The sequence below is a fragment of the Lacerta agilis genome, chromosome 9, assembly GCF_009819535.1.
Source record: "Lacerta agilis isolate rLacAgi1 chromosome 9, rLacAgi1.pri, whole genome shotgun sequence".
NCBI classification, from domain to species: domain Eukaryota; kingdom Metazoa; phylum Chordata; class Lepidosauria; order Squamata; family Lacertidae; genus Lacerta; species Lacerta agilis.
In genome coordinates this window covers 37584848-37611284 of record NC_046320.1, presented here as the reverse complement: position 1 = coordinate 37611284, position 26437 = coordinate 37584848, and the positions used below count along the sequence as shown (strand labels likewise).

The 26437-nt window shown below is 37.9% G+C and overlaps 1 protein-coding gene across 1 annotated transcript in view; it reads left to right on the top strand.

Annotated features, from left to right (window-relative positions):
- The window catches only part of ARHGAP10 (Rho GTPase activating protein 10), a 102542-nt gene that overhangs the window by 19018 nt on the left and 57087 nt on the right, over positions 1-26437 (top strand). The window contains 7 exon segments of the mRNA XM_033160378.1: positions 16475-16570; positions 16667-16728; positions 21630-21701; positions 23176-23277; positions 23663-23773; positions 24398-24502; positions 25971-26100. Of these exon segments, the coding sequence (XP_033016269.1) occupies positions 16475-16570; positions 16667-16728; positions 21630-21701; positions 23176-23277; positions 23663-23773; positions 24398-24502; positions 25971-26100 (678 nt within the window).

Here is a 26437-nt window from a genome sequence, read left to right as displayed (position 1 = left end):
TGTATAGATATAGTTATTCAGTACTTTGCGAACAGTACACAAATCAACCCTCATAAAGTGGCAAAGTCATATTATACTGCATGAATGTTGGTTGTTACGCATTCGGCAAAGTATTTGTTCAGTACAGTAATCTCTTTTGAGTTTTAAAAGAGAGTAGAGAAATATGTCTCATTGCTATGGATACTTTCTCAGAAGTCTCAATGGATTTAACAGGATTTATTCCCAAGTAAATGTGCATAAGATTGAAGCCTAAATCAGAATTATATCAAGCCAAGCTGGCTGCATGATGAATTGCTTGTGCATTTGTAAGCTCTGCATTCATGGAATCTTGCAAAGGATATTGTCAGGCTTGATGTGGTAATTAGTTCTGATGGAGCTAAGTCCTGAAAGTCAGATGGAGTCATGTGTCCGCGACTTAGATTAGTAACTGTGACTTGTTTGGCTCTTCAAAGTACAATGTACAATCACTTGCTTCAAGGAAGAAAGTAAGTTGCAGGAAGTCCACTACCCAAAGCCCTGCATGTATTGTGAAACAAATGCATATATTGAACAATACAACTATATGCTACATTTACTTTGTGATGATTTGTTGTTTATATTCTTAACTGAGAAGTTGAACAGCCTGAAGCAAACCAATATTCATTCAGCATGCAACTGAGCATGTGCACACAGGGATTACAGGGAAGTCTGATGAACAGATGAGTAGGTATGCTGTTCAGTTTCACAATAAGCAAAAAGACATGTAGGAAATAAAATAGATGTCAAAGCTGTTACTCTGTTTTCTCTGCTGTAATCACTCTTGACAACTTTTCATCAGTTAAAATGAAGGGCAATCCATCATCAGAAGGAAGTTATGTGTGGATAAGATAAAATAGGATTGTCTCTCTTTGTTTTATAATCATTTTTTGAGGTGGGGGAAGGGAGAAAGTGGAGGACTAGGTCCAAAGTTTAAAATAAATCCATCATTTTCACAATATTCAGTGTTAGGAACATAATGTATTTATGCCAATATTGGCCAGTATTTGGGCCAATTGTAGTGCGGCAAGAACTAGTTCCTTTTCTGTCTGGCCATTGAAGGCCTCTTAGAGGTGGAGTCTGCTCTGAAACCTAATTCTGATAGTTTGCTTCGTAGCACGTCTTGTTTTTGCTGATGAGTGCAATGTGCAGATTGTACTTATGCCAAAGGTGAAATGAGTCAAGTAAATATGATAATTGAGACTATAATTTATTGGCAGTTTGCTTTTTGAGAGATGGAACAGTAATTCTGGCTGGAAGGATTCCATAAACAGCTATGTAAGAAGACATGCTTACAAGGTGATACCAGTCTGGTTCACATGCCACATTAAACCATAGTTTTGAACAAACTATGGTTTAAAGTGAATGAACAGCATGCCAGTGGATGCTGCTCAGAAGTGCTGCTCCCGTCCTGCTGCTGCTGCATTGCTGATGAAAGAAGCCAGATCCCAGGTTTGCTTCCTCCAGCTAAACCATGAGTGTTAACAAAGGTTTGTTTCTGGCTTATCCCACGTTGCTTGTTTGGAGGAAACAAAACACAAGTCCAGTTTTCAGACACCTTGATGGGCCAGACTTGACTGGCTTTGTTTAAAGCATGGCAAGAGTGGAAAGACTAGTGATGTGGGAACCCCAAAGCAGCATGCACTAGCACTTTGCTTCTTCACATTAAATCAGTTTGTTTTAAATTATGGTTTAATGTGATGTGCAAACTGGGCTACTGAGAGGTGAAATGTTGTTGTTGTTCAGTCGTGACCGACTCTTCGTGACCCCATGGACCAGAGCACGCCAGGCACCCCTATCCTCTACTGCCTCCTGCAGTTTGGCCAAACTCATGCTATTCGCTTCGAGAACACTGTCCAACCATCTCATCCTTGTCGTCCCCTTCTCCTTATGCCCTCCATCTTTCCCAACATCAGGGTCTTTTCCAGAGAGTCTTCTCTTCTCATGAGGTGGCCAAAGTACTGGAGCCTCAACTTCAGGATCTGTCCTTCCAATGAGCACTCAGGGCTGATTTCTTTAAGAATGGATGTTTGATCTTTTTGCAGTCCATGGGACTCTCAAGAGGTCTCCACCAGCACCATAATTCAAAAGCATCAATTCTTCGGCGATCAGTCTTCTTTATGGTCCAGCTCTCACTTCCATACATTACTACCGGGGAAACCATAGCTTTAACTATGTTGGTGAAATACTTTGAACTAATTTAACACAAGTTGTGAACAAAGTTTGACAGGATCCAAGAACTTAAAACAGCTGCCAGTGTTGTTTCTTAACAGACATATCCTAGTTTGGAACTGTGTTCTCCCATGCTTCTACTCATCAAAGACACATTCAGCATTCTGTGGTCACTAATTATTGTGTTGTTTGACTTTCCCCCTTTTTGATCCCACCAAAAAGCTTTTTTTTGGCATTTATGTAAATTTGGGTTATCCAACCCTGCTGATAAACCTCTTGTTTCTCCATGTCCTGTTTTAGATACCATTCTGTTGGCACTCAGCAAATGAGTTTGCTATTAGGAGTATCAAAAGCTCTTTTGTCACAAAGTTGAATTCCAAATCCCTCCCCTTCACTTTTTCCTCACATTTCTTACCTCAGCAGTTGCAGAGTGCTGAATATACACAGAAAAATGAATATGGAATAGGAATAATTGCTTTCATTGTGTTTCTTATTTCTGAAGTTTATTTCCAAGCAAAGGCATTTTAGCAGGAATTCTGCAGCTCCTCTACGCAATCTTTAGGTGAATGGTGCCATTGTAGTTTTAATTGATGGCTTGCATAGCTATGGCCTGCTTTTGTAATCCCTGCATTCACATTGCTTTCTGTTCTCTGGGTGGTTTGAGAGCCAGGAGTTATACATGCAAAATTGCTTCACAACCTATTTATGAGAGTTGCAATGTAAAGGATTGGAAGAGGTCAAATGTTTTACCAGTTGGCAATTATTAAAGGGTTTGCTTTCTCTGACTCATTCCGTGAGGCTGGATTAATTTGTTCGGTCAAAACTCTTGCAAAAGTTACTCATATATTGCCTGACAGCATATTGATGTATTTGTGTCTATATGTGCAACAGGAAATACTACTGCAGTAAATGTTTCTATCTACCTAAGCAGCTGTAACTTCAGTTACCTGGCAGTGAGAGCTTCATAGGTGTACTGGCAGATTTTACAGCTGAGAAAGCTGACCATAAACATAAACATTAATATTCACAACTGGAGGTAAAATTAGAATAAACTCCCCCTTGGGGATGTCATTTATTTACTAATTTCCTTGGATTGTACCACTTTTTCATTTTGTGTAGTAGTGCCAGATTGCCTTTGGCAGTTGGATTGTCTGAATGGGGTTATCTTTCATTACATATCCGTGCTACATGTTGTATGTATTACCGGTATGTTGGTTTCATATCTTAGACTGTATTTAAAAAAGGATATCTTTTCTCTCAAGGGCCCTCCCTTTTCATTTTCTGATGGTAACAATGGAAATTGGGAGATACTGAATGGGCATGGGGGTATTTTTTCTTTTGGAATAAGAAACATTCTTTTGAAGATCAGCTTTATTTTCTCAAAATGCTGAAGACTTTTATGTAAGATGATACACATCTCAAATAACTGGCCTGCTTCACACATTATGGTATACCATGGCTAATGCTGAGGCATCTAGCTGATGATCACGTAAACCTTGGTTTATTATGTCACATATCGAATAGCTGAATGCACTAGTGAGAATATCTGGGCCTTGAGACAGGTTTGATTTTTTTCTAACTCATAGCTTTGTAGCTTTCAGGTGGCGATAGAAGGAATTTAAGGAAGAGGTCCAGATTTTGTGTGTAAAGCTGACTGGTTAGTGCAAGCTAAGGTTTATAAACCAACAACAAACTTTGGTTAACAAATGACCTTTTAACCATAGTTAATAAACCATAGTTAAGTTGCTGGGCTTGGTAAAAAGATAACACTAAGCTATGGTTTAATAAGCAATGGTTTGGTGTTACTTGCAAATTAGGCCACAGACACATTTCTTGAAAACAAATAGTGCAGTTAGTTAGAAGCAGGTCTCACTGTGTTCATTGTCTGTAGGGGAAGTGTATATAAGATCACTGCCTCACACATTTATACCGTACGTTTAAGCCTCAAATCAAGTTTACTCCATGGCAAATAAAATGGAAAGAAGCATTGACTTTGGGAAACAGGAGTTCAGGTCTCTGCTTGTCTAACATGTTTCTGTTTAGCCTCAAATAAGTCATCTCAGCATACTTCTGAAAGGAGATGAGAATGATAGATATTATTAAGTGTTCTCAGTTTTACAGACTGTAATTCAGAGAAAGTTGCATACAAACCCTCTAGAATATTAATGTAATGTAAAAATATAAATGTAATGAATTGGGGTGTGAACTTGAAACTGCCTGCCTGGCTGTGATTTTTCATCAGGATCTGCAGCATCATAAGGCTCCATTGAAAAAGGATAAATAAGGCAAATGTATTGTTTCCTGTCTGGAGAAAATATGTTTGTTTTGAAATAGATAAATGGGTCAAGTTTCAGTGAGTTCTTTGTAAGATAATTAGCAAGATGCTTTACAATGACACATAAAATAGATAATTATTGTTGTACAGAATAGATGTCTAAGTAGGTATGAATACAACAGGAAGGGAAGGGTAAATTTCTATTGCAGTATAAATCAACATTGGCTTATTTTTTATCTCAGGTTAGATCTGCAGGAGTAGAAATGTAAGGGCTGCGGAAGGATTGGGCAAGTTCTGTTCCAAAAGCTTAAAGTGAGACTTCTAAAAATTAGTCAGTGCCTGATTTTCACAGATTTGCAATGCTGTACAGCACTGCCTCTTCAGCCACACCAGATATATCTGGGATCCAGATGCCACAGTGTGCATAGCCTGTGTAGCAGGCACTGATGCTCCTTGGGACTAGTCAGTATCCCTGGTACACTGTGCAGCACTTGACTGCTAGCATAGGCAGCAGAGGGGGTCACCAGCCCTCTGCAGTGGAGTGGATCGCACATTGTATCTGTCATGAAATTATCTTTTAGTGAAAATGTTGATTAGTTATGGAAATATCAACCTGTTCAGCCTGCTTGTGGTAACATTGGTCAATATAATAAAGCTGTGTTTGTATCCATAGTTCTCAAGTAGCAGCATGGGGCAAGTACAGTGGTACCTTGGGTTACAAACACTTCGGGTTACACACTCCACTAACCCGGAAGTAGTACCTCGGGTTAAGAACTTCACCTCAGGATGAGAACAGAAATCGCGCGCCGGCGGCAGCGGGAGGCCCCATTAGCTAAAGTGATACCTCAGGTTAAGAATGGTTTCGGGTTAAGAACGGACCTTTGGAACGAATTACCGTATTTTCTGGCGTATAAGATGACTGGGCGTATAAGACGATCCCCAACTTTTCCAGTTAAAATATAGTTTGAAATATACTCGACCACAGATTCTCCACCCGGCGTATGACGACCCCCAACTTTTGAGAAGATTTTCCTGGATTAAAAAGTAGTTTTATATGCCAGAATATACAGTAAGTTTGTAACCAGAGGTACCACTGTATGGTAGGAAAAGACTCCTGTCTGAAGTTCACTTGGGCTGCCTGCCATTCCACATGTGGAATTTCAGAGGGACATTGCTGTTTTTATTCTTTTTGAGACATTGACACCTTCCCCCCAGATTCAGAGTTAACATTTACAAGTGGTGAGGAAGGGGAGTTTGGCAGGAGCAAGCCATGAAGGGTTCAAGAATTGCACCCGATTTCTCTGCAGATGGAGTTAGTGGTAATTGGGAAAATGCTTCAACATAAGCAAATGTACCCAAACATATTTATTTTGTTAGTTATTCCCTCCCCACAACTGATATGGAAAGTTGTTGAGTTGTTTGGAGGAACAATCCAGCAGGAAAGACTCCTGTGAAAACTTTTGAAAACTTTGCAAATACAACTGAAGTTTTTGTTTTTAAAATATTAAGTTAGAGAAGTAAAATACGGTACTGTCCTTTGAAGAAGTGCAAATCTGTAAAAACACACACACACACACACACTGTTATTGGGCTAGCTAAAACTTGATTTGAAGCAAGATAGCATTTGGCTGAAACTTGTAATGTGGTTAATTTGAGTAAAATGTGGTTAACCACATTGAGAATTGGGCCAGCTGTTATGACCTGATGGACAACCTCCTACAGTTACTCTTTGTTCTACTTTAGTGTGCATGCACAGCGTTCTTTATTTAGCTCCTACTACAACATCAGCATAGCTAGCATATACTTGCCTCTTCTATAAAGTAAGAAGCACTGATATAAGATCATCAGGGAGAAATGAAGCCAGTTTTTCCCCCCTACTTGGCTAGGAATATGAAGCGGCTTGTTTACAAATGTAATTATAACTTGACTGAAGATTGGTGTGTGCTTGCAACCCCTATTTCATTTGCAGGTTTTAACATAAATACATTTATACAAATTTAATGAAGAATAAAATTAAGTGTGACACAAGGACTATTAATATTTGAGTTTGAACGTTGCAAGCAGAGCCCTAGGAAAAGTGGTCATAGAATCATAGAATGGTAGAGTTGGAAGGGACCACGAGGATCATCTACTCCAACCCCCTGCAATTCGGGGGGGGGGCAGAACAGGAGATGCAGAAAGGTTAGCGCAGGACAAAAATGAAGTGGAATGTGTCGAGTGTTTGTGGTTTTACACTTTTAGTCACAGAGTATTTAGAGTTTTACAAGTATAAATATACATCGTATGACTAAGTGATAAACATCCGCACTGCTGAAATAAAAGAAGACAGATAATACCTTTTAGACATATGCTGACAAAAACGTGGTTTGACAAAACTTGTTTACAACAACCTATTGTTGGCAGCAGATTCTCAGCTTCTGTGGTTGAAACTAATTATGGCTCGTACCTGTATACTGTCAATTTTGGAAAAACTAATGCGGGGTTTGTGTGTGTATGACAGGCACTCATGTTAATAATAAGCAAAATAAATTGATTGACAGGACAAAAGTCTCTTAATGCAGACACTGAATCTGCTTATAGATGAGTCGTCTTGTTAATCTTGATGTTACAACAGGGCTATCCAGGTTCAAAGTAGTAAATGCAAATATATATTCCAAGAGTGGGATGCCCATTATATTGCGTGAGCTTTGTTTCTCTCTCCATTGCCTGAAATATTTTGTTCTATCCACTGCCTTGCCTATTTCATATTGTTTTAATTATGGGCTGCTACATTTTTATTCGTTACTATCGCTTGTTGTCTTTCCAAAGTGTTTTCACAAAACCTTTATTAAAGTATCAGCCAGGGTTAGATCAGTGATCTCACTGTAGCTTATAGGTGCCTGTTTGAATAAAGTTGTCTTAGTTTTAATCTCTTGTTGTTCTTGTTTAGTGCTTGAAATGTTTTAGTAACAAAGTTAAATCATACAGTCTGGATGAAGCCACCCATATCTCAGATCTCTTAGATATGAAGAAAAATATATACTTTTCTAAGCTCTGCTATAATATTAAACAATAGTGACTTCTGTGACTGGCAAATTCTCAGTGGAGTAAGCATTTCAAGTGGGATAACTTACTCATTTTTTGTAATAGCCCCCCCCCCTAAATAGTAGCCTTTTTAAGAGGCTTGCAAAGATGGGTAAATCTCAATTTAATTACTAGACCTAAAATTCTATCCAAGCTTACCTGTGAGTAAGCCTAGTTGAACATAGTAGGACTTATTTCGGAGTAAAAATGTGTACAATTGCACTGTAAGCCTCAGAGTATTATTATTATTTTAAATTGGGGGCATCTGACAGTGGGCTCCGGCTTTCTGGCTCTCATGAGTGCATGCCACATTTGTTAGTCTTAAACAACAGTTTGAGGTTTGTGCATGACACAAAAGTATATGCCTATGCTGTGGAATGTGGTTTACGATGAGCATCTGTCAGTTGCACTCCTACTGGCACAAGGACATCGAACATCCTCTTGTAAATGTTCAGCAGCTGAGTCATAGGATTCTAACTGTGAATATGAAAAAAATGAATACAGTATGTGTTCTGGCATGTGTATTTATCTAAATATCTTTACTGTGTGTTCCAAGTTTTGTCTTTCTCTGCCCACCCCACCCCCTTTTTTCATTGCCTGCAATAGGTTAATTGCTAATGGCTCCATTTAAAGGAACAGGAATATATTCTTTAAAATATTTTAATTCATGTACAAACTTGAATATTCAAATTCACTGCTTTTTAGCACTTTTCATACCAGTTATATGGTATGGGGTAGATGGACGGGGTATAAATAATAAAATTATTATTATTAATAGTAGTAGTAGTAGTAGTAAATACTATATTTATGTTGACATGCTATTATGCTGCATTTATCAGAGTGATGTAATCATATACTTTGAACTCGACTTGTGGCACACTTGCCAAAAATGACCAACATGGTAATCACTGTCCCCATCAATTAATCTAGGATCATTCTTTCATTCTCTAGAATTAAGCATTGTTAGATAAAAGGAAATGAAAACAAATTAGAATGTGTTTCCTGGATGGATTCTTGCTGCTAGATGGAAGCTGACATTCAGCAACATGTAAACTGTTTCACACCCATCTTTCAGCTTTATGAATGACAACTTAGCATAGCATAAGTTCATTTTGTTACAATATTATTCATAAGGTAGTATAATTATGTCTTAATCTTCTGCTTGTATTCTGTTAAAATATAGGTTGTAAGTGAAACCCTGAGACCTACTTCCCTTTATACAGTAATAAGATGTTTGGGTACAAATCCAGGCATTTACCTTTAGGACCTACCGGTAATCCAGCATTTACCTTTAGTTAACCTAATTTAAAGTTTTGGTTGCCTAAATTGCATTGTGTAGCACAGTGTTTTTCAACCACTGTTCCGTGGCACACTAGTGTGCCGCGAGATGTTGCCTGGTGTGCCGTGGGAAAAATTGAAAAATTACTTTATATATAGTCAATATAGGCACAGAGTTAATTTTTTTAACATTTTCTAATGGTGGTGTGCCTCGTGATTTTTTTCATGAAACAAGTGTGCCTTTGCCCAAAAAAGGTTGAAAAACACTGGTGTAGCAGAAGCACCTGGATCTAAGAGGACTGATTTTGTACCTCCAACCTAAGTAAAATTACTTTGATTCTTAGTTTGGCCAGCAAACTGACGATTACGTGGTACAATCTGCATTTTGGACTGGAAAGAATCTAATTTAGCCAGTAGAAAACTTGCAGCAAGGAGGGTGGAGGCATTTATGTAGTTTCTTTCAATAGTTGCGGTCCTTGCTAATCTATGAGGAGAATATTTCTAACACTTCAGAGTTTTAAACCCCAGTTTGTGATCACTAACTGATGTCAGTGTAGATTCCCAGTTAACATTTATTCATTTCCCCCCACCATTTCCCCCAAATAACTCAAGGTGGTGTACACACGTTTCACCCTTTAATAATAAATTTACTTTATATCATGGTTTATAAAGCTGACATATTAAACTAGCCAGTGTTTGTTTTAAACCAGGCTTCCTAGATCAAATGTACCACTAATCTAGGATTCAGTAAAAGTGACTACCGGTATACGGAAGGAGGAGAGGGAGAAGCGAATGTGTAAGAAGGGAAAGGTGAAATTTGTCCATAAAGCAGGAAGCCATGTTTTAGTGCTAAATGTGAATACAGCCAGCCATAGTTAATTGCAACAGAGGGAAGGTAGGGGAACATCCACATGGAAAAGGGAACAGACTGGAAGAACATAACTCTATGGCTTCCTTTAATCTTTTCCTAGGGTTTAAGGGATGTTCTGGGCTGGCCCTTTTTAAAAAAAGCTATTTTTATTAAAGATTTCCTTGGTTTACAAAAGTCTTGTCTCTTTTTCAGGTTGTACAGTCTTTCTTACAAATCAGTTACATTTGTTGTGAGACATTAGTGTTGAGTACAGTATAAGGTTGCAGAAGAAGAGAGAAGAGGTGGGTTGGGTTGGTGAGGCTTATATTCTTTTATATAGCATACGTATGGGGTTTGTGTCAGTGTCAACTGGGTACGTTCTCTTTCTATTCATTTATTACATTTCATTGGTAGTGAGAGGTATTGCAGGGCAGGATATGGTTGACTGTCTGTGGTTGGCTGCAATGGGGTTTGTTTGCATTTGTGAGCGGGGGGGGGGGGCTTGTTGGGTCAGGCAAGCCAGACTGATTCGTAAGCTATTTGTGGGTTCTTGTTGTTGTATTGTTGGGCTGTATATGTGATAAAGGAGAGCCATACTGGGATGAAGGTGTCCTCTTCTATTTGTCCCTGTGTCAGTTTCAGTTTATTGGTTCGCTTTTCTAGTAAGGCCGTTTCCCATTTGGTTGATACCATTGGTCCATGGTCTCTCCAGTGTCTGGCTATGAGGCTTCTGGCTGCTGAGAGTAGGTGGGTTATAAGCTTTGTATAATGTGAGTGGTCATTATGACCTTGGAAGGTGTTAGTAGGGCCAGTTCTGGGGTGAGTTCTAATACCTGTTTAGTTATTTTGCATATCTCTTATAGGACTGCTGTCCAAAAGGGTTGGGTTTTAGGGCATTCCCACCACATGTGGAGGCTTGTGCCTGTGGAGATGCAGCCTCTCCAACATTTTGGTGAAGTTCCTGGGGGTATCAGTGCCAGTTTTCTGGTGTTAAGTACCAGAGTTTCAGAGTGAGTTCCCTTCTTTTGGCTGATATGGACTTAAAGGGAAGTTTAGACCACATTCTAGTCCATTGGGTGGAGTTAATTTCATAGTCTGTGTCGTGCTACCATTGTTCTTTGATTGTGTCAAGGGGGGTTGTGAAATTTTAGGATCATTAATTTGTATATTGTGGATACCATCCCTTTGCCGTGTCCTTCTGCTGTCAGGGGAAGGTTTTTGAAGGTGGTCAAGGGCATAGTGGCTACTGATTTTACTGCTGGATTGTATAAGAAGGCATTTAGTTGATGGTGTGTTAGCCAAATTATTTGGGCTGTACTATTGACCCTTTGAGATGGATAGACACAAAATGAAAGAAATCCTGAAATAGTGAGCATGCTTTATTTTAATCTGCCACCTGCTTTCTTGTTCTCCTCGAAAGAACTACCCCATAAATTGTCCATTTCCCCATAATAGATCAGTTACAGTGCTAGTTTGCCTGCCATCCTTTCTGTTACACACTTCAAAATGTCTGCAGTCTGCTTTTATAACAGGAGGAAAACTGTGTACTTCCAGCCAAACTCATGAAAATACTTGTATATGTGAATCTAAATAAGCATTCCCATTTCCAGGAATGCTTTGCAGTGAGATGCCTACAGACTGCAAATTGCATATTATGGTGCTGTATTAAAAATACAAGGGTACCTAGGATGGTTATTATATTTTTTGAAAAATATGATGTGATAAGATCAGAAGAATTTATATGAAAGTATGTTTTAAGATTATCCTCTTGATGTGATTTGGGTACAAATAAATAAGGGGTTCAGTGAACTAAACTAGGCCTTGTGTAGTTCTTAATGTGTATAGTTTTATATACAGTGGTGCCTCACAAGACGAAATTAATTCGTTCCGCGAGTCGTTTCGTATTGGGCCATTCCATTGTCATGGGTGGGACACTTTGAACATGTTTTTTGGTATTCACACATGTGTAACAATGTAAATATACATAAAAATTAACAACCAAAATTTAAACTATGTTCTTAATAAGATGCTGAACATTTTACTAATTTTTTATTATTTTTATGGATATTTTTGACAATTTTATTAAATGTTAAAAGTGCTGTCACGGGTGGGACAAAAAAAGGACATGGAGCTTGAGATAAGTTTGATTTATGGAAAAACTCTGTGAGTTGGGAGGTGAATCAATGATAAACTCAGTATATCTATTTAAATCAATGTTTATTGGTTACAACTATGCAATCAGGAATTAAGTTTAAGAAATTTAACAATACAAAATTAAGGAAAAAATGCTGTCACGGGTGGGACAATCATCAGAAAACTTTTAACTTGAACACTTCTGTGAAGACTACGTGGGTGGACTTTGGAAAAGAAGTTCCATAAAATAAACTTCTTTTGTCTTTAGCTTTTTTAAAAATGGTTAGACTGCACGTTTGGAATCTTCCTCACCAAAGTCCAGCGCTCATCTAGCATTCTTATCAGGCTCATTTTTCATGGAATGGCCCTATTGCGAAAATTTCGTCTTGCATTGAAATTTAATTCCCATAGGAATGCATTGAAATTTTCATCTTGCGAAGCACGATCATAGAAAAATTCGTCTTGCGAGTCACCTAAAAAATCGCAAAACCCTTTCGTCTAGCGAGTTTTTCGTTGTGCGAGGCATTCGTCTTGCGAGGTACCACTGTACTTGTCTGTCCTAAGCCCAGTTCATAACAAAGGTTATAACCATTTATTAGCTTAGTAATTACATTGTAATTAAAACAGTGTGTGCATACATATAATTATGAGGAAACTGGCAGAAATTAACTCTTTGAAGAAGTTGACTCAACTTAATTTGAAAGCAAACATGCTGGAAGGAAGAAGGAAGAAGTAAACTAAGTTTGCATCCAGAATCTATTTCCATCCAAGTTAAAGTGCAGAGCAAATAAAGGAGAGGAACTTATACATTCAGTTAATTAGCTTTTTATACACATAACATACTGTGTCCTGGCGTAAAAGTGTATTTGAATACCCTGATCCTAAACATACTATAAGATATAGTATACACTGCAAACATTTATCTCTGCTGATTTAGCATTGGAGTGAAAGATTTCATGAATCACAGAACTGTAGAGTTGGAAGAGACTCCAAGGGTCATCTAGTTAAACACCCTGTAATGCAGGAATTTAAATTAGATCATGCATGAAAGATGGCCGTCCAACCTCTGCTTAAAAACCTCCAAGGAAAGAGAGTCTACCACTTCTTGTGAGAGTCTGTTCCAACAGCTTTTACTGTCAGAAAGTTCTTCCTGATGTTTTATTGGAATCTCCTTTCTTGTAACTTGAATCTATTTGTTCAGGTCCTAGCCTCTGTAGCAAGAGAAAAGAAGCTTGCTCCATATTCGAAGATGGCTGTCATAACTCTTCTCAGTCCCTACGCAGTTTCCTCAACCATACCTCATAAGTCTTGGTTTCCAGACTCTTGATCATCTTGGTTGCCCTCCTCTGCATACATTGAGAGCCAGTGTGGTGTAGTGGTTAAGAGTGGTAGACTCGTAATCTGGGTAACCGGGTTTGCATCTCCACTCCTCCACATGCAGCTGCTAGGTGACCTTGGGCTAGTCACACTTCTTTGAAGTCTCTCAGCCCCACTCACCTCACAGACTGTTTGTTGTGGGGGGAGGAAGGGAAAGGAGAATGTTAGCTGCTTTGAGACTCCTTCGGGTAGTGATAAAGCGGGATATCAAATCCAAAATCTTCTTCCAGCTTGTCAATATCCTCCTTAAATTATGGTGCCCAAATTGGGACACAATACTCCAGGTATGGTCTGACCCAAGGCAGAATAGAGTGGAAGTATTACTTCCCTTGATCTGGAAATTATACTTCTGTTTATGCAGCCTAGAAAGCTTTAGCTTGTTTTGCTGCTTGTTGAACTGTTGATTCATATTAAGTTTGTGGTATACTAAGACCCTTAAATCCTTTTCACATGTATTACTGGCAAGCCAGGTGTCCCCCAACTTATATTTGTGCAGCTGGTTCTTCCTGCCTAAGTGTAGAACCTTACATTTGTTGAATTCATTTTGTTTGTTTTGGCCCAGTTCTGTTAAGGTCATATTGAATCCCGATTCTGCCTGCCGCAGCATTGGCTACCCCTCCCAGTTTGGTGTCATCTGCTAGTTACAAACAAGCTTCTATGGGATATGGCCTTATGGGGAAAATTGACATGAGTCAAAGTTGTCAAGAAACTCACTACCAGTGTGAATGATAAGCTATGTATGCTTAGGCCACCTCAACCTGGACAGATACTTTAAGATAAAAATCCCATGAAAATTTTGTCTCTGAAGATGCTGTGTGTTGTGTGTTGTTTACACTCCGTGATCTCTTCATTTGTATGTTGCTTTTGTTTACTGTCACCATTGTACAAATTGAATAAGTCACTGGTATAACGGGTCACGAAGAGTTGGACATGACTAAACAACAACAACAACAATGATTAAAGAGTGAAATGTTCACATGATATAGTACAGGGGTAGGCAATCTAAGGCCCATGGGCCACAAGCAGCCCATGGGGGTCATTTAACAGGCCCACGAGCCGCCCCCAAACCGAGCCACCTTCTCAGTGAGTCCCCATGGGCTGAGCTAAACCGGCATAGTGTGGCGCGGGGACTTGCTTCCGCAGTGCCGGAAATTGTGTCTGCGCAGACGCCGGAAATCGTGGGCGCACGCAATCCGGCCCACGGAAGGATCTCCGCTGGAGTGAACCGGCTCAGGCGAGGTAAACCTTGCCAATCCCGATATAGTATTTATTTTCATAAATTTAATTTTGACAGCTAAGAATGAGAATGAGGTACTTTCCCCTTCACTGAAAGAAATGCAACAGCTCTGGGGTCAAGGACATTAGATCAGAAAAACACTGTAGAAGACAGTGTCGAACATGCCCTACTCAAGTATCACTGCTTCAGTTGAATTCAGAACCCGTGACAGTTGCTTTTATATAGAAATAAAGACATTAAGGAATCTAATCATTGATCTCCTGTGAAGGGTCAAACTTCCATTGTTCAGAAGTGGCTTTATTTAGTGTTTGTGTGGTGTGTGCATGTTAAGCTGTGGAAACAGCTTCCTTTCTCCCGGTTTCATTGTTAGACTCAAGTGATGTTTATTTTGTAAAAATATTTTTGTCGTAGTTCCATTATCATAGCAATTGCTTTTAGAATGCATTGCTTCTGTTCTTATTGCTGGTTTCTTTTCTTTCTCAGCAATCCACAATGAGAAAACAGAATGAATACATTATATATTTTTTCTCTTGCTAATGCATCATCAGTTGGCTGCTAAACTCTTAGCTCTACCTGTTGCCCCTCCCCACAATATTATTTGCATTTCAGATGTCTTTTGTGGATGGCCTTTGTATTGGTTGGCGGTGAATTTAAGTGCACCAATTAATTATAAACGCCAACAGTCTTAAGTGGGCAGAAAATCTATATGGGTGTAATTGGTATGTCAGCATGGAATCTGAAACTGCACTGTGGAATATGATGGTTTGGCAGAATTGTTGCTTTTAGTGTGGGTGGGTGGGGGAGCCAATGCTGTCCCTTTTTTCTTTCATTGTTGAGTCAATATGTTTATGACATACTCAGTTCTTACAGTTTTAAAATCACATTAGATCACATAAGGATATAATGGGATATCTGGTTTTTATAGGAATTAATATGTAGCTACACTTTAATAACATTGTCGTCGTTACAGCATCCATTTTTAAAAGGGAAGATAGTAATTCCAATTGCCTTCTAAGTTTCAGACAGGATTAAAATTTTTGTGTCTGCATATCTGTAAAGCGTCTCCATTTCAGCCATGTCTGTTGAACTATAAATAACTTGAATATGAGATTCTGGGAGCCTAGCCTTTATCCTGGGCCTGTCTTTTCCATACTTCAGGTGAATATATCTCATTTTCGTTATTCCAGAGGGAATCATTTTTCCCTATGTCCACAACATTTAGAGTTTTTTACCTAGTTTTAACATTAGGTGTTTCTGTCTTGGGGAAAAGTTGATCTGTGGCTGCCATACTTTAGAAGATGTTCTTGAAGGGAAATAGAAAATAAGCAGTTGACTAATGCAATATCCTTTATCTGTCCAAATGAGAATGGATATTATGAATTATTAGGCCTATGCATAAGCACCACTGACACTTTATATTTATCTTACCTAGTTAGATAAGCTGGTTGAAGGTTGTTGTGGACTGTGAAGTGTTATGAACCAGACTTAGAGGTGTGGCAGGTCCAGTTCGTAGGTCGATCACAAGTTATATCCACCAAAATCTTAACCAAGCAGTAGCTTGGTTGCCCTTATATGACATATGCTTTTTTTAGTTGTCCAACAAGTGTTAATGACTGTATCAATCACTTTGTTGGCATTGGTTAGAAAATATCTGAACTGCGAATGTAAAATGTTATTTTATCAGTGATTTAAGTCTGTTTTCTCCTAGTGATTTAAAATGCAGGTGAGCTGAGTTTAGCATTGTGTGATCTATATTTTTTTAAAATTAGTGCGACCCTGAGCCAGATAAAACTGGCAGAAATGGTGCTGAATTCATAATACAGCCAAGCTCAATTCATAATACAGTTGGATAATTATGAATGGTGCCATCGCTAGTTAAAGGATTTGAAAGTGTAGCTTTAAGAAGCATAAAATTACATAAACTTGTATTACAATTTAACCTTTTGTGCATTTGTGGCATGATCTACAAGCCTCTTCACAGGAAAATTTCAATTTAAGTTGAATTAAACGTAAATATTTGTACTGTTTCTTATAGGTTCTTGATTTGAAATTTATGTTTTTTCTTTCTTTACAGATCTCTCAGCTGCCCAAAGAAAGTTTGCCCATTCACTGAGAGACTTTAAATTTGAGTTTATTGGTGATGCAGAAACAGATGATGAACGGTGTATAGGTATGTTAATGAGGGGCAATGAGCATGTAATATTCTATAGTTTTCCCCATTTTTTATAGTATACTACGTGTCTTGATGCTTTTATTCCTGTTGCAGATGCATCCCTCCATGAATTCTCTAACTTTCTGAAAAATCTAGAAGAACAAAGAGAAATACTGGTAAGTTCTTGGCAGCATTGGGAAGTGAGTTCAGCTCACGCTGCCCTTCTGGCTACTACTGAATATAGACAATATTGGGCTAGTGGTCTGACTCGGTACAAAGCAGTTTCTTATCATTGAAGTGTTCTATTTGGAGCAGTGGTAGAAGACTCCATTTGAAATTGTTTTTAGCAGGCACAAACTTCAGTTCTTCATAATAATTAAGAATGCACTTGGTTCTAGCTCTTGTTTTCTGTCACTGTATCTACCGGACTCCTCATTTTCATGGCACTTTCCACCGTTCTTCAAAGCTTCCACATGAGGAAATTGCATGAACACACACGCAAAGGATCACCAGCTCTTTGGAATTAAAGGACACAGGTTTTTTTAGTTTGAAAGTTGAAGGAATTAGTACAGAAAATGAAATTCTTCATTAAACCTTTTTTCTGTGAGTTTCTGCTTTCAGGGTGCTATAGCAAATATTTTGACTTTTGTGTGTATGTCACCTTAGTGCTGGCAGATGGAATAAAATGAGACTATATTTCATCTTGTCTATGTTTTCAGCTCACGGTACATTTTAGCAGTGCCAACATTCCACAGATGTTCCATTGAAACCAATGGAATGTTAGAATATATAGCACCACACAACATTTGGATCCCGGCCAAAGCTATAAAAGTCTCTCTCAGATTTTTTTTAAAGTCCAAATTACAAAGTTTTCCCAGAGGAACTCCTCCAACTCTGGCCACTCTTTAACTGCTCATTCTTCTTACAACCTTTAAAAAAAAGGTGATGTAGAGTCTTGGGATTAGCTGCATCACTCACTTCTCTTTTTACAATCTGTTGAAGACACCGTAGGCTGATGTGAATTTTTATTGATTTTTCTGTGCCATAATGCATCTGTTCACAGAAATTCCTCTTCAGTACAACATTCTGTACACAGAATGGCTTGTAAAGCACCTGCTTTTGTGGTGTAAACTGGCCTTAAAATTATTACTGCCAAAATGTTTTGAAAACTTGGAAGTATATGCCACAAATATGTCTTACTCTCAGAGTAGCTGGACAGAAGTATGTTAATGGAATTTTCTGGTAGAGTTTCTTAACATATGACGGCCCTTTCTTTATTTGCTGTCTTGCCATATAGAATGCCCACTGTGGCTAACAACAATAAAATTTGTTTTGATATATAGCCCGCCCTTCAACAGCTTTCCAGAGTAGCTTATAAAATGTTAAAATAACAATAAAACTAAGCAACTTTAAAAGAAGAAGAGGAAGAGAGTTTGGATTTGATATCCTGCTTTATCACTACCCAAAGGAGTCTCAAAGCGGCTAACATTCTCCTTTCCCTCCCTCCCTCACAAGAAACACTCTGTGAGGTGAGTGGGGCTGAGAGACTTCAAAGAAGTGTGACCCAAGGTCACCCAGCAGCTGCATGTGGAGGAGCAGAGACGCGAACCCGGTTCCCCACATTACGAGTCTACCGCTCTTAACCACTACACCACACTGGCTTATATGTGATCAAAAGTGTGTCTGTGATCAAAAGCAGTATGAAGGAAGAAACTGGAAATAAAGTTGGGGCAGCAAGAGCAATACTGAGCTCAGCATTGCAGTGCACTGCAGAAACTGGAAAAAAGATGGCAAGGAAAGCAAATGTTTGGTTTTTTGAGTAATGACAGAAGTGGCAAAAGCGGTGGGGCAAATTTGGTAGCAAGACAGTGATGGAAGAGTAAATTTGCTTGCAGATGTGCAAGGGCAACTATTGGGCTTCACAGGACATGGGCATCTGAGGTTTACCACTATATGACAGAGCCTAACCTCCTACTGGGCTTGTGCAGTTGAGAGGAGGAGTTTGGAAGCTTTTGTTTTGCATTACTATTGGCTTCTGTAGTTTGAACCAGGGTTCGTGCAAACTCTGGTTAGTTTCAAAACAAGTCAGCTTCAAACCATGAGTTCTTCATGTTCCCATTCTCTTTTCTCTTCCCCTTTTCCCTGTTTGCCAGCAAAGGCACTCAGTGACCTATTCAACATAGTCCCTTCAGGCAAATGTATGAAAATATAGACTATTTTTTTTTTAATTTAAAAGACCCATTTCCTTCCTTAAGACCTCATTACAATAATATTCACAAATTCAAAAGCAGGTTGCTGATTAGGAAAAATGTGCTTGTAGTGTTGACATCCTGCCTGTTCTCTTAGTTCAGTGAATGTGGAACATTTTATCAGTAGACCATTAACTTTTTTCTCCTTAATGTTTTTTTTTTCCAGAGGGATGTGAAATAAATGAGTCATTTTTTGAAAGAAAACATGGGGCTTTTTAAAAATTCCCACAAGCTATTATTGGGTAGTTCTGATAAAACCACACTCTTCTGTAACTTGGTTAAATTCCCCAAGGCTGATATTGAGAGAGTTTTTTCTTTTGGTCACTTGGGGATATTTTGGTTGGTGTCCAAAAATACAAGTCCAGCTGGTTAGGCATTACAAGTGTATTTGTTGATACCCTCAAAGGAATGCAATCGTTTTAATTTACAATTACAATTTAGAAAAACCTTTTACTTCGTAGCTGTGAAAATACTTCAAAAGATTATCTTCTGTTAGATAATAAACTCAGTACAACACTAACAAACAATGGACAATAATTTAACATTCTGCTTTCAGCGACTAGAAATAGTTTATTTGAAACCGAATGTACAGTATTTGCAACCAATGAAAATTGTAAATAGGTTACCCATCTTAATCTGTGTTCCCTTACTCTCACATATTTGTACTTCCTTACAGGCTTCATTCTGATGTAACACTGAACCATGGTTTAGCATGGGAAAGGCAGCATGGTACTATTCAGATGTTCTGGATCACAACTCCCATAATCATTATGTTGCCTAATGCTGATGGAAGTTGGAAGTCCACAACATCTGGAGTGTACCACATTGCCTATGTCTAGCTTAGCATTACAAAAAAGGAGTATTGAACTTGCACACAACCTTCCTCTTTTGGTATGCCTGTGAGCATGAGTTTGGAAGCTTTCGCTTACAGTTTAGATTAACCACAGCTTGTTATGTTCTCTCAACAATTGTGGTTAATCTTAAGTAGAAACCGTGGTTTGAAGCTGTCTAGTTTCAACTCACTATAGTTAAGATTAGCCACAGTTTTAGGGTTCAGATGACAAACTGTTTAATCTAAAATGCTAGTAGAAGCATCTGAACTCCTTTTTGCATATTTGCTGAAGGGGGATCGTGCAAGTCTTAGGATTCTTGAAGTTCATGCTATTAATTCTAAATCATGACTAAGCATTGTATCCAATTAAAGCCATCACATGTAAAGGTGGCAGAGCAGGCAAGTCTCATGTGCTCATTCATGCTTTTTTGTATATTTATGAATGTACCTTCCCCAATTTATAAAGATTGTGCTGAGTCTAATTTTTATGTCAAAATGTGCATGCTGGAGTTAGAAGTTTCCTTGAATATTTCCATGAATAGCTAAGCAAATTGCACGAATCTTGAAAATACGGTACTTCTCCAACACCTGAAGACTAATCATGCTTTAGGCAGAACTCTGTAAACGCCTTCAAAGGCTGACACCTTTTAAAGACTTGTTTTACAGATTTATTTCATAAAAAGATGGTGAAGAAGATACTTCCACTAGCTTTTGTGGGTGCATGTAGGAAAGGGGCTGTTACCAGTCATGTGGGCTGGTGAAAGGCCTCATAGTAATAATATAAAGGCATATATCTAAACTTTAGCTCAGTTGGGTTGAGAAACTTTCCTGAGTTTGATCAGACCAACTCAAATTTTGCACAGTCCTTTCTACTAAGGAACTTACATATGATGTGTCTTGTGAGCTATATTGGAAAGAGGGATGGGAGCTGTCTAAACTGAAGACTTGGAAGTAAAAAACATTGAAAATGCTTTAGGTATGTTTTGACAACAACAAAAGGGAAAATGAAAACAAATAAGACTTTTAAGTCCTACTGTAAAAGATTGCTTTATATATGTATAAGTTACTATAGTTCGGTGTATTTCAAGCAGTAAGTAAATAAAATAATTTTTTCAGCATCTGAGAAGCTTGTTTTCTCTACTACAATAAATCATAAATTTAAAAAATGTGTTCCCTTTTTAAAAAAAGAAAAAAAATGTGCTAACCAACTAAAGGTCAGCTGTTCCTTTGCCAATGGAATGAGTGCAGAATGTTCTTTCAGACTGGAACTCAGAGTAGTTAGTATGTGGGTCGTGGGAGACACTTCGAAGAATGCCTTTAGAACAAACACCATGTTCTTAATATCTAGTCTGAAATGAGCCCCAAACAGTACTTTTTTCTTATATGGACAAATACTGAAGGTATTAATAATTTAGGCATCAAAGAACACATCCTTCTTCCACTGTAACATATGAAAGCAAGAAGTTAATATTCTTTCAATTGATATAGTTGAAGTTTTTTTTAAGGACATTATTGGCTTTTTGTTTCCATTAAATCCTTTCTGTAGCTGTCTAGCGTGCAACTTGCTTTGTACACGTGTATCTGGCATTTCTGCTGAAGGAGGAAAGCAGAAGTCCCCTACTAAAATGCATGCTAACTTTCAAACTTTGCTGGTGTAGTAAATATACTGTAGTTTGTGTGCATTGTGGTGCGGTCAGTGTGTGTGTGCATGCATTCACCTTCATGCACCAGTACCCATAGTGACCTTGGCACTGAAGGTGTGTATTCTGGCTAGACTCTTCCAACCCATTTAACAAATATTTATGACTGATAAAACAATGTACACGTACACTTGTAGCTTTTTCTAATGGCAAAGTAGCTGTTGGCCTGAGAGAAAGGTTGACTTCGGCTTTGAAATTATGGAAACAGATCTACAATAATTCTGCAAATGGAAATATTTCTAAGTACACAGTGTAAGCTTATAAGACTAATATTTGGTTTTCTTCTTCTTTGGAAGGCTCTTAGTGTTACTGAGACTCTTATCAAACCTCTGGAAAGATTCAGAAAAGAGCAACTTGGAGCTGTAAAGGTTTGTTGGTAGCTTTTTGCCTTTATAGTTTCATTTTTATTTTGTGTGTAATTTTGGTAGGCAAAATTAGAGAACATTTAACTTTGAACAGATTGGGGAGTTTTTTTGAGGGATTTTTTAAACCCCTTTTGCAGGCCTAGCTCATAAAGAGGTAGGGGCAAAAATGTACCAAAAGCATATGGAAATAGGGGCCATCTCCAATCTACCAACACTAATTTTCAGTTCTTCAAGTTTCAGACAGATATTGAATGCATTGCAGATGAATTATCCCATTCTACTATTCTAGGTTTGACTAAACATGCTTAGGATTGCACTGCAAGATTATGCTTGATTAAAACACGTGCCCCTAGTTAAATAAAGCCTCAGATATTTTTCATGTAAGTTTCTACAAATATATGAGGGACAAGATGCCTTCTTAAGAGGCATTTCTCATTTTCTCTCATACAGGAGAGAATGCCTCTTCCAAAAGGCTGTGAAATGGGTTCATTATCTAAAATTGGGGCTTTTTTCTTTAGAACTATTGTTTTGTTCACTTGCACATTCATGCAGTTTTTATTAAATGATCATGTTTCGTTTTCCTTAATCAAGTGACTAGAACATAATGAGCGTGAGCTGCATTGTGGAGTTTATGTATGTATCAGCTTGCCTGGGCCCTGAGATTCACCGGTTAGACTGTCACTTGATTAAAGAAAACAAAACGTGTTTAAATTTTTCTGCTGATAGGTGTCGTCTACTGGAGAGCGACATGGAATAGGATCTTCTCTGTGGTTGAATCGCATTTATTAAATTGTAGCCCTTTGGAGGTGCCTGTGTTACATCATTGTTTGGTTTCTCTAGCATTGTTTAAACAAATCAGTTTTCCCAGTTGTTGCGTTTAAGTTCAGCAGTAGCTGATGAAGTCTACTTGATGCATTGCTATAATGGTTTTACTTACTAGTTTTAATGGATATATCATAAACCACCCTAGGATCTTAAGTGATAACGGGCATTTTAAAAATGGATTAAATAAAAAAAATACTCTTATATGTTTAGGATCTTGGAACAGAATTACAGATTTCTGCCTTATAAATTAATAAATGATAGTGTAGCACTTAAGATTACAAGATTCAGTTCAGAAATGTCGAAGGGTGTGTGTGTGTGTGTGTGTGCGCGCACTTGCACCTTGTTTTTGCTTTTCATATTTTAAGCAGAGCAGCACTGGCCAAAATTGCAGAGGTTTCCCATGTAGAAAGTGAAAATGAATATGTGCCCTGTTCAAATGTGAGTTGCATGTAACCATGCATTCCATTTATAAGCATATTTGTACATTTGTGATGTGAAAAACAACTTGGCATGTTGCAACAATGGACATGTTGCAAAAATAAATGGTAGCTTTGCTTAAAATAATGAAATAGTTGGATAACAAAATAAAAGCAAAAGTGTTGTCATATTTCACTGTTTCAATTTTCTTGTACTTTTAAAAATGTACTTACAGGAAGAAAAGAAGAAATTTGATAAAGAAACAGAAAAGAACTACAGTTTACTAGACAAGCATTTAAATATGTCAGCTAAGAAGAAAGAAACTCAGTTATTGGAGGTAATGCCTGTATTAATTTGTCAAAGATGTTTTCCCTCTTAAGTGAGAAAGTAAATATAATTTTCCTATCCACTTACTTCTGCTCATTAATTAACATATGTGGGGTTTTTTTTTGGGGGGGGGGGGTTACTGCCTGAGCAGTTCAAACTGCAATGCACAGGCTAATCTAATGAACAATGTGGAATGAATCCTGGGCCATGCATAGAAGTTTGTCCTTTTTGTCATTTGAAATGCTTGGGTCATAATCAGGTGTGCTTAAGTCCACTGAGCAGTTTACTTAGATACACTCAACTGTGTTGGATTGTGGTGGTCTGTGCAGAATAGAGTTTGCATAAGTCTGAATAGGATGTGTGACTCTTAAAGCACTGTTTCATTGTTTATCCAGGCAGACTACCAAGTGGAGGTAAACCGAAAACATTTTTATGAACTATCACTTGAATATGTGTGTAAGCTACAAGAGATACAAGAACGAAAGAAATTTGAATTTGTAGAACCTGTAAGTACTTCGGTGTAAAATATTCTTTGTGAAATAAATTTTAGGATGTAAAAGTAGTGAAGTGTAATGTGTGAGCAAAACAAGAAATCTGGCTAAACAGTGCAAGGCCCTGCACATGCTTTCTCTACATCAGTGTAGCTCATTTTCTTTTTCATTTGCATGCTTATCTGATACGTCCAATATGTGGCCAAATAAGTTCTCCTTCACAGATTTATATAGCCATGTTTAAGCTGCTTCTATCTGGCAATATCTCTCACTGTTGTGATCTGTGTGTGAATTCACAGCTTTGTGGACAGTGCTGGTTGTGTAGCTATTAACACGGAGAAGTCAGTTAGTATGTATTTGATGGGTGCTAAAGCTTGGAAAAACCAGCTTAAGCTAAGGAGACTGTTTTCCACAATTGTACTATTATGCATTGTTTCATTTTTGAGATTTTTCTTGCTCAGGACATTTAGTTGTGTTCTGCATTTTGAGTATTGAATATCTGTATGGATTTTGACATTAATTTTAAATATCTCAGCGCAATGCTGTGAAATTCTACTCATAACTAGTTATGCAACTTGTATTCATTGGGGCTTACTCCCAGGAATTTGGGAATAATAATTATTAATATTTGTATTTCAGGTCCTGTCATTTTTTCAAGGAATGTTCACCTTCTACCATCAGGGTTATGAGCTTGCCAAAGATTTTAATCACTACAAAATGGCTCTGCAGATCAATATCCAGAATGTAAGTGAAGGTACTCTTTTAATTTAAGCTTTTTATATTCAATTTAAATGTCCTTCTACACAAGTTGTCCATACTGTTGCCTTTTTTTTTGTATTTCTGAAAAGTGAGGCGAATAAGCTTTAGGGAATGCAATGCCATCTTCAGGCTAGAGGGCTGAATGACTTTCTAAGCCTTCGTACAGTAAACTAATTCAGTGTTTCTTCCAGCTATTTAATACTGAACTTGTGAAAACATAATTTCCTCTCTTGACTTACATGCTGTATACATGAAAATTGCTCATTTAGACACTTTAAAAAATCATTCATATATTTTTATGCTGCTTTTCTCCCAAAAAATCATGCTCAAAGTGACTTACAGCAAAGAAGGAAGGATACATTTCAAACAAACACTACATAAACAGTTTCATAGTAACATAGCAAAATAATAACGCAGTAATAATTTCGTAATAGCATAGCAACGCAAAAATATAATAACATACAAAATGCCAGATTTCAATACTATAAATGGAACAAGATTACATAAAACAACATGCAGCACCCAATAGCAAAAATAACAAAGGAGTGTCACCGTTTCACCTTAGTCCTAGAAACACCCCTACCATGAATGTTGCTCACAGTCCCCACTTCCTGCAGAAGCTTTTTACAGGGCTTCCAAGTACAAAGGGTGGGGTAGCTGGAAACACCTTTCCTACGATGATGATGATGATATTATTACATGCATGCAGACATGCAGGATTATTTGAAATGTGAACTTTTGACAGTTCTCTGTATTGCATGGTTTGTGGTGACTTTGCTGAAGGTAGTAAACACAACTGTAGGTTTCATCCTCTTCAAGGGCAATCTGTTCATTGTGTACTATAATAAAATGTAACTTTATGTAATATAAATCCACTTGTTTGTAATTGTTTGTACCAGCCCTAAATGTCTGTGTCCACTTAACAAAATTCCAATATAATGCTATTGGAATAAAGGGCTTGATCCAGTGGGACTTACTAGTAGGTAAAGCTGCTACCCATGTGCACACTGCCTTTCTCAACCGTGGGTCCCCAGATGTTGTTGGAATACAACTCCCATCAGCCCCAGCTGTCGCATAGTAAACGGTCAGGGATGGTGAACGTTAGGGGACCCAAGACCAGGAAAGTCTGGTCTACCATATATTATATGAGCAAAGAGGATCGGTTTCTGAAAGGGCTATTGATCATTCCATCATTTGTTCCCCCTGCCCCTTGAAACAAGTCTTTAGGCACCACCTGCTGTTTTGCCAAACTTTCTTCTTAAAACTTAATGTAGCTTTGATTTTAAATCTTCACTTGCTCATAAAAAACAATAGAAACCTTCAATTAGTTTTTTGGGATGTCAGACACCCAGGAGGCCTGTTAATCATCCTGGCTCTTTTGGTTTTTTAAATAGGGATACACATTTGCTCTTTTCACTCATAAAAACAGTTTCTAAAACCTTCTCTTATATAGACAAGAAATCGTTTCGAAGGGACAAGATCAGAAGTCGAAGATCTCATGAACAAAATCAAGCGAAATCCCCTGGAGCATAAAAGAGCAAACCAATTTGCAAAGGAAGGCTACCTTTATGTGCAGGAGAAAAGTAAGATACTTGCCTACTTTTGTGATATGGGAGTTTTTGAAACTAATTGTGAAGGTTGCTCAGGGTGACCATACATTTGATGCTCAGGGGAAAGGATTTGGAATTGGCTTTTATTTTCTGTCAGTCGATAAGTATGTCTGGGCTTTGGGAAGGAAATCTTTGATGTTTAGTAATTGTTGTAGTTTTGCTTTTTAAAGTGTGCTGTGATTTTACGTATGGATTAGATAAGATATGTTAAATATTAAATGCATTGTGAGTCACTTGAAGACCTTTAAGTGTTACAAGTGACTAACAAGTTCAATAAATAATAATAATTTACTTTATCCACCCTGAGATC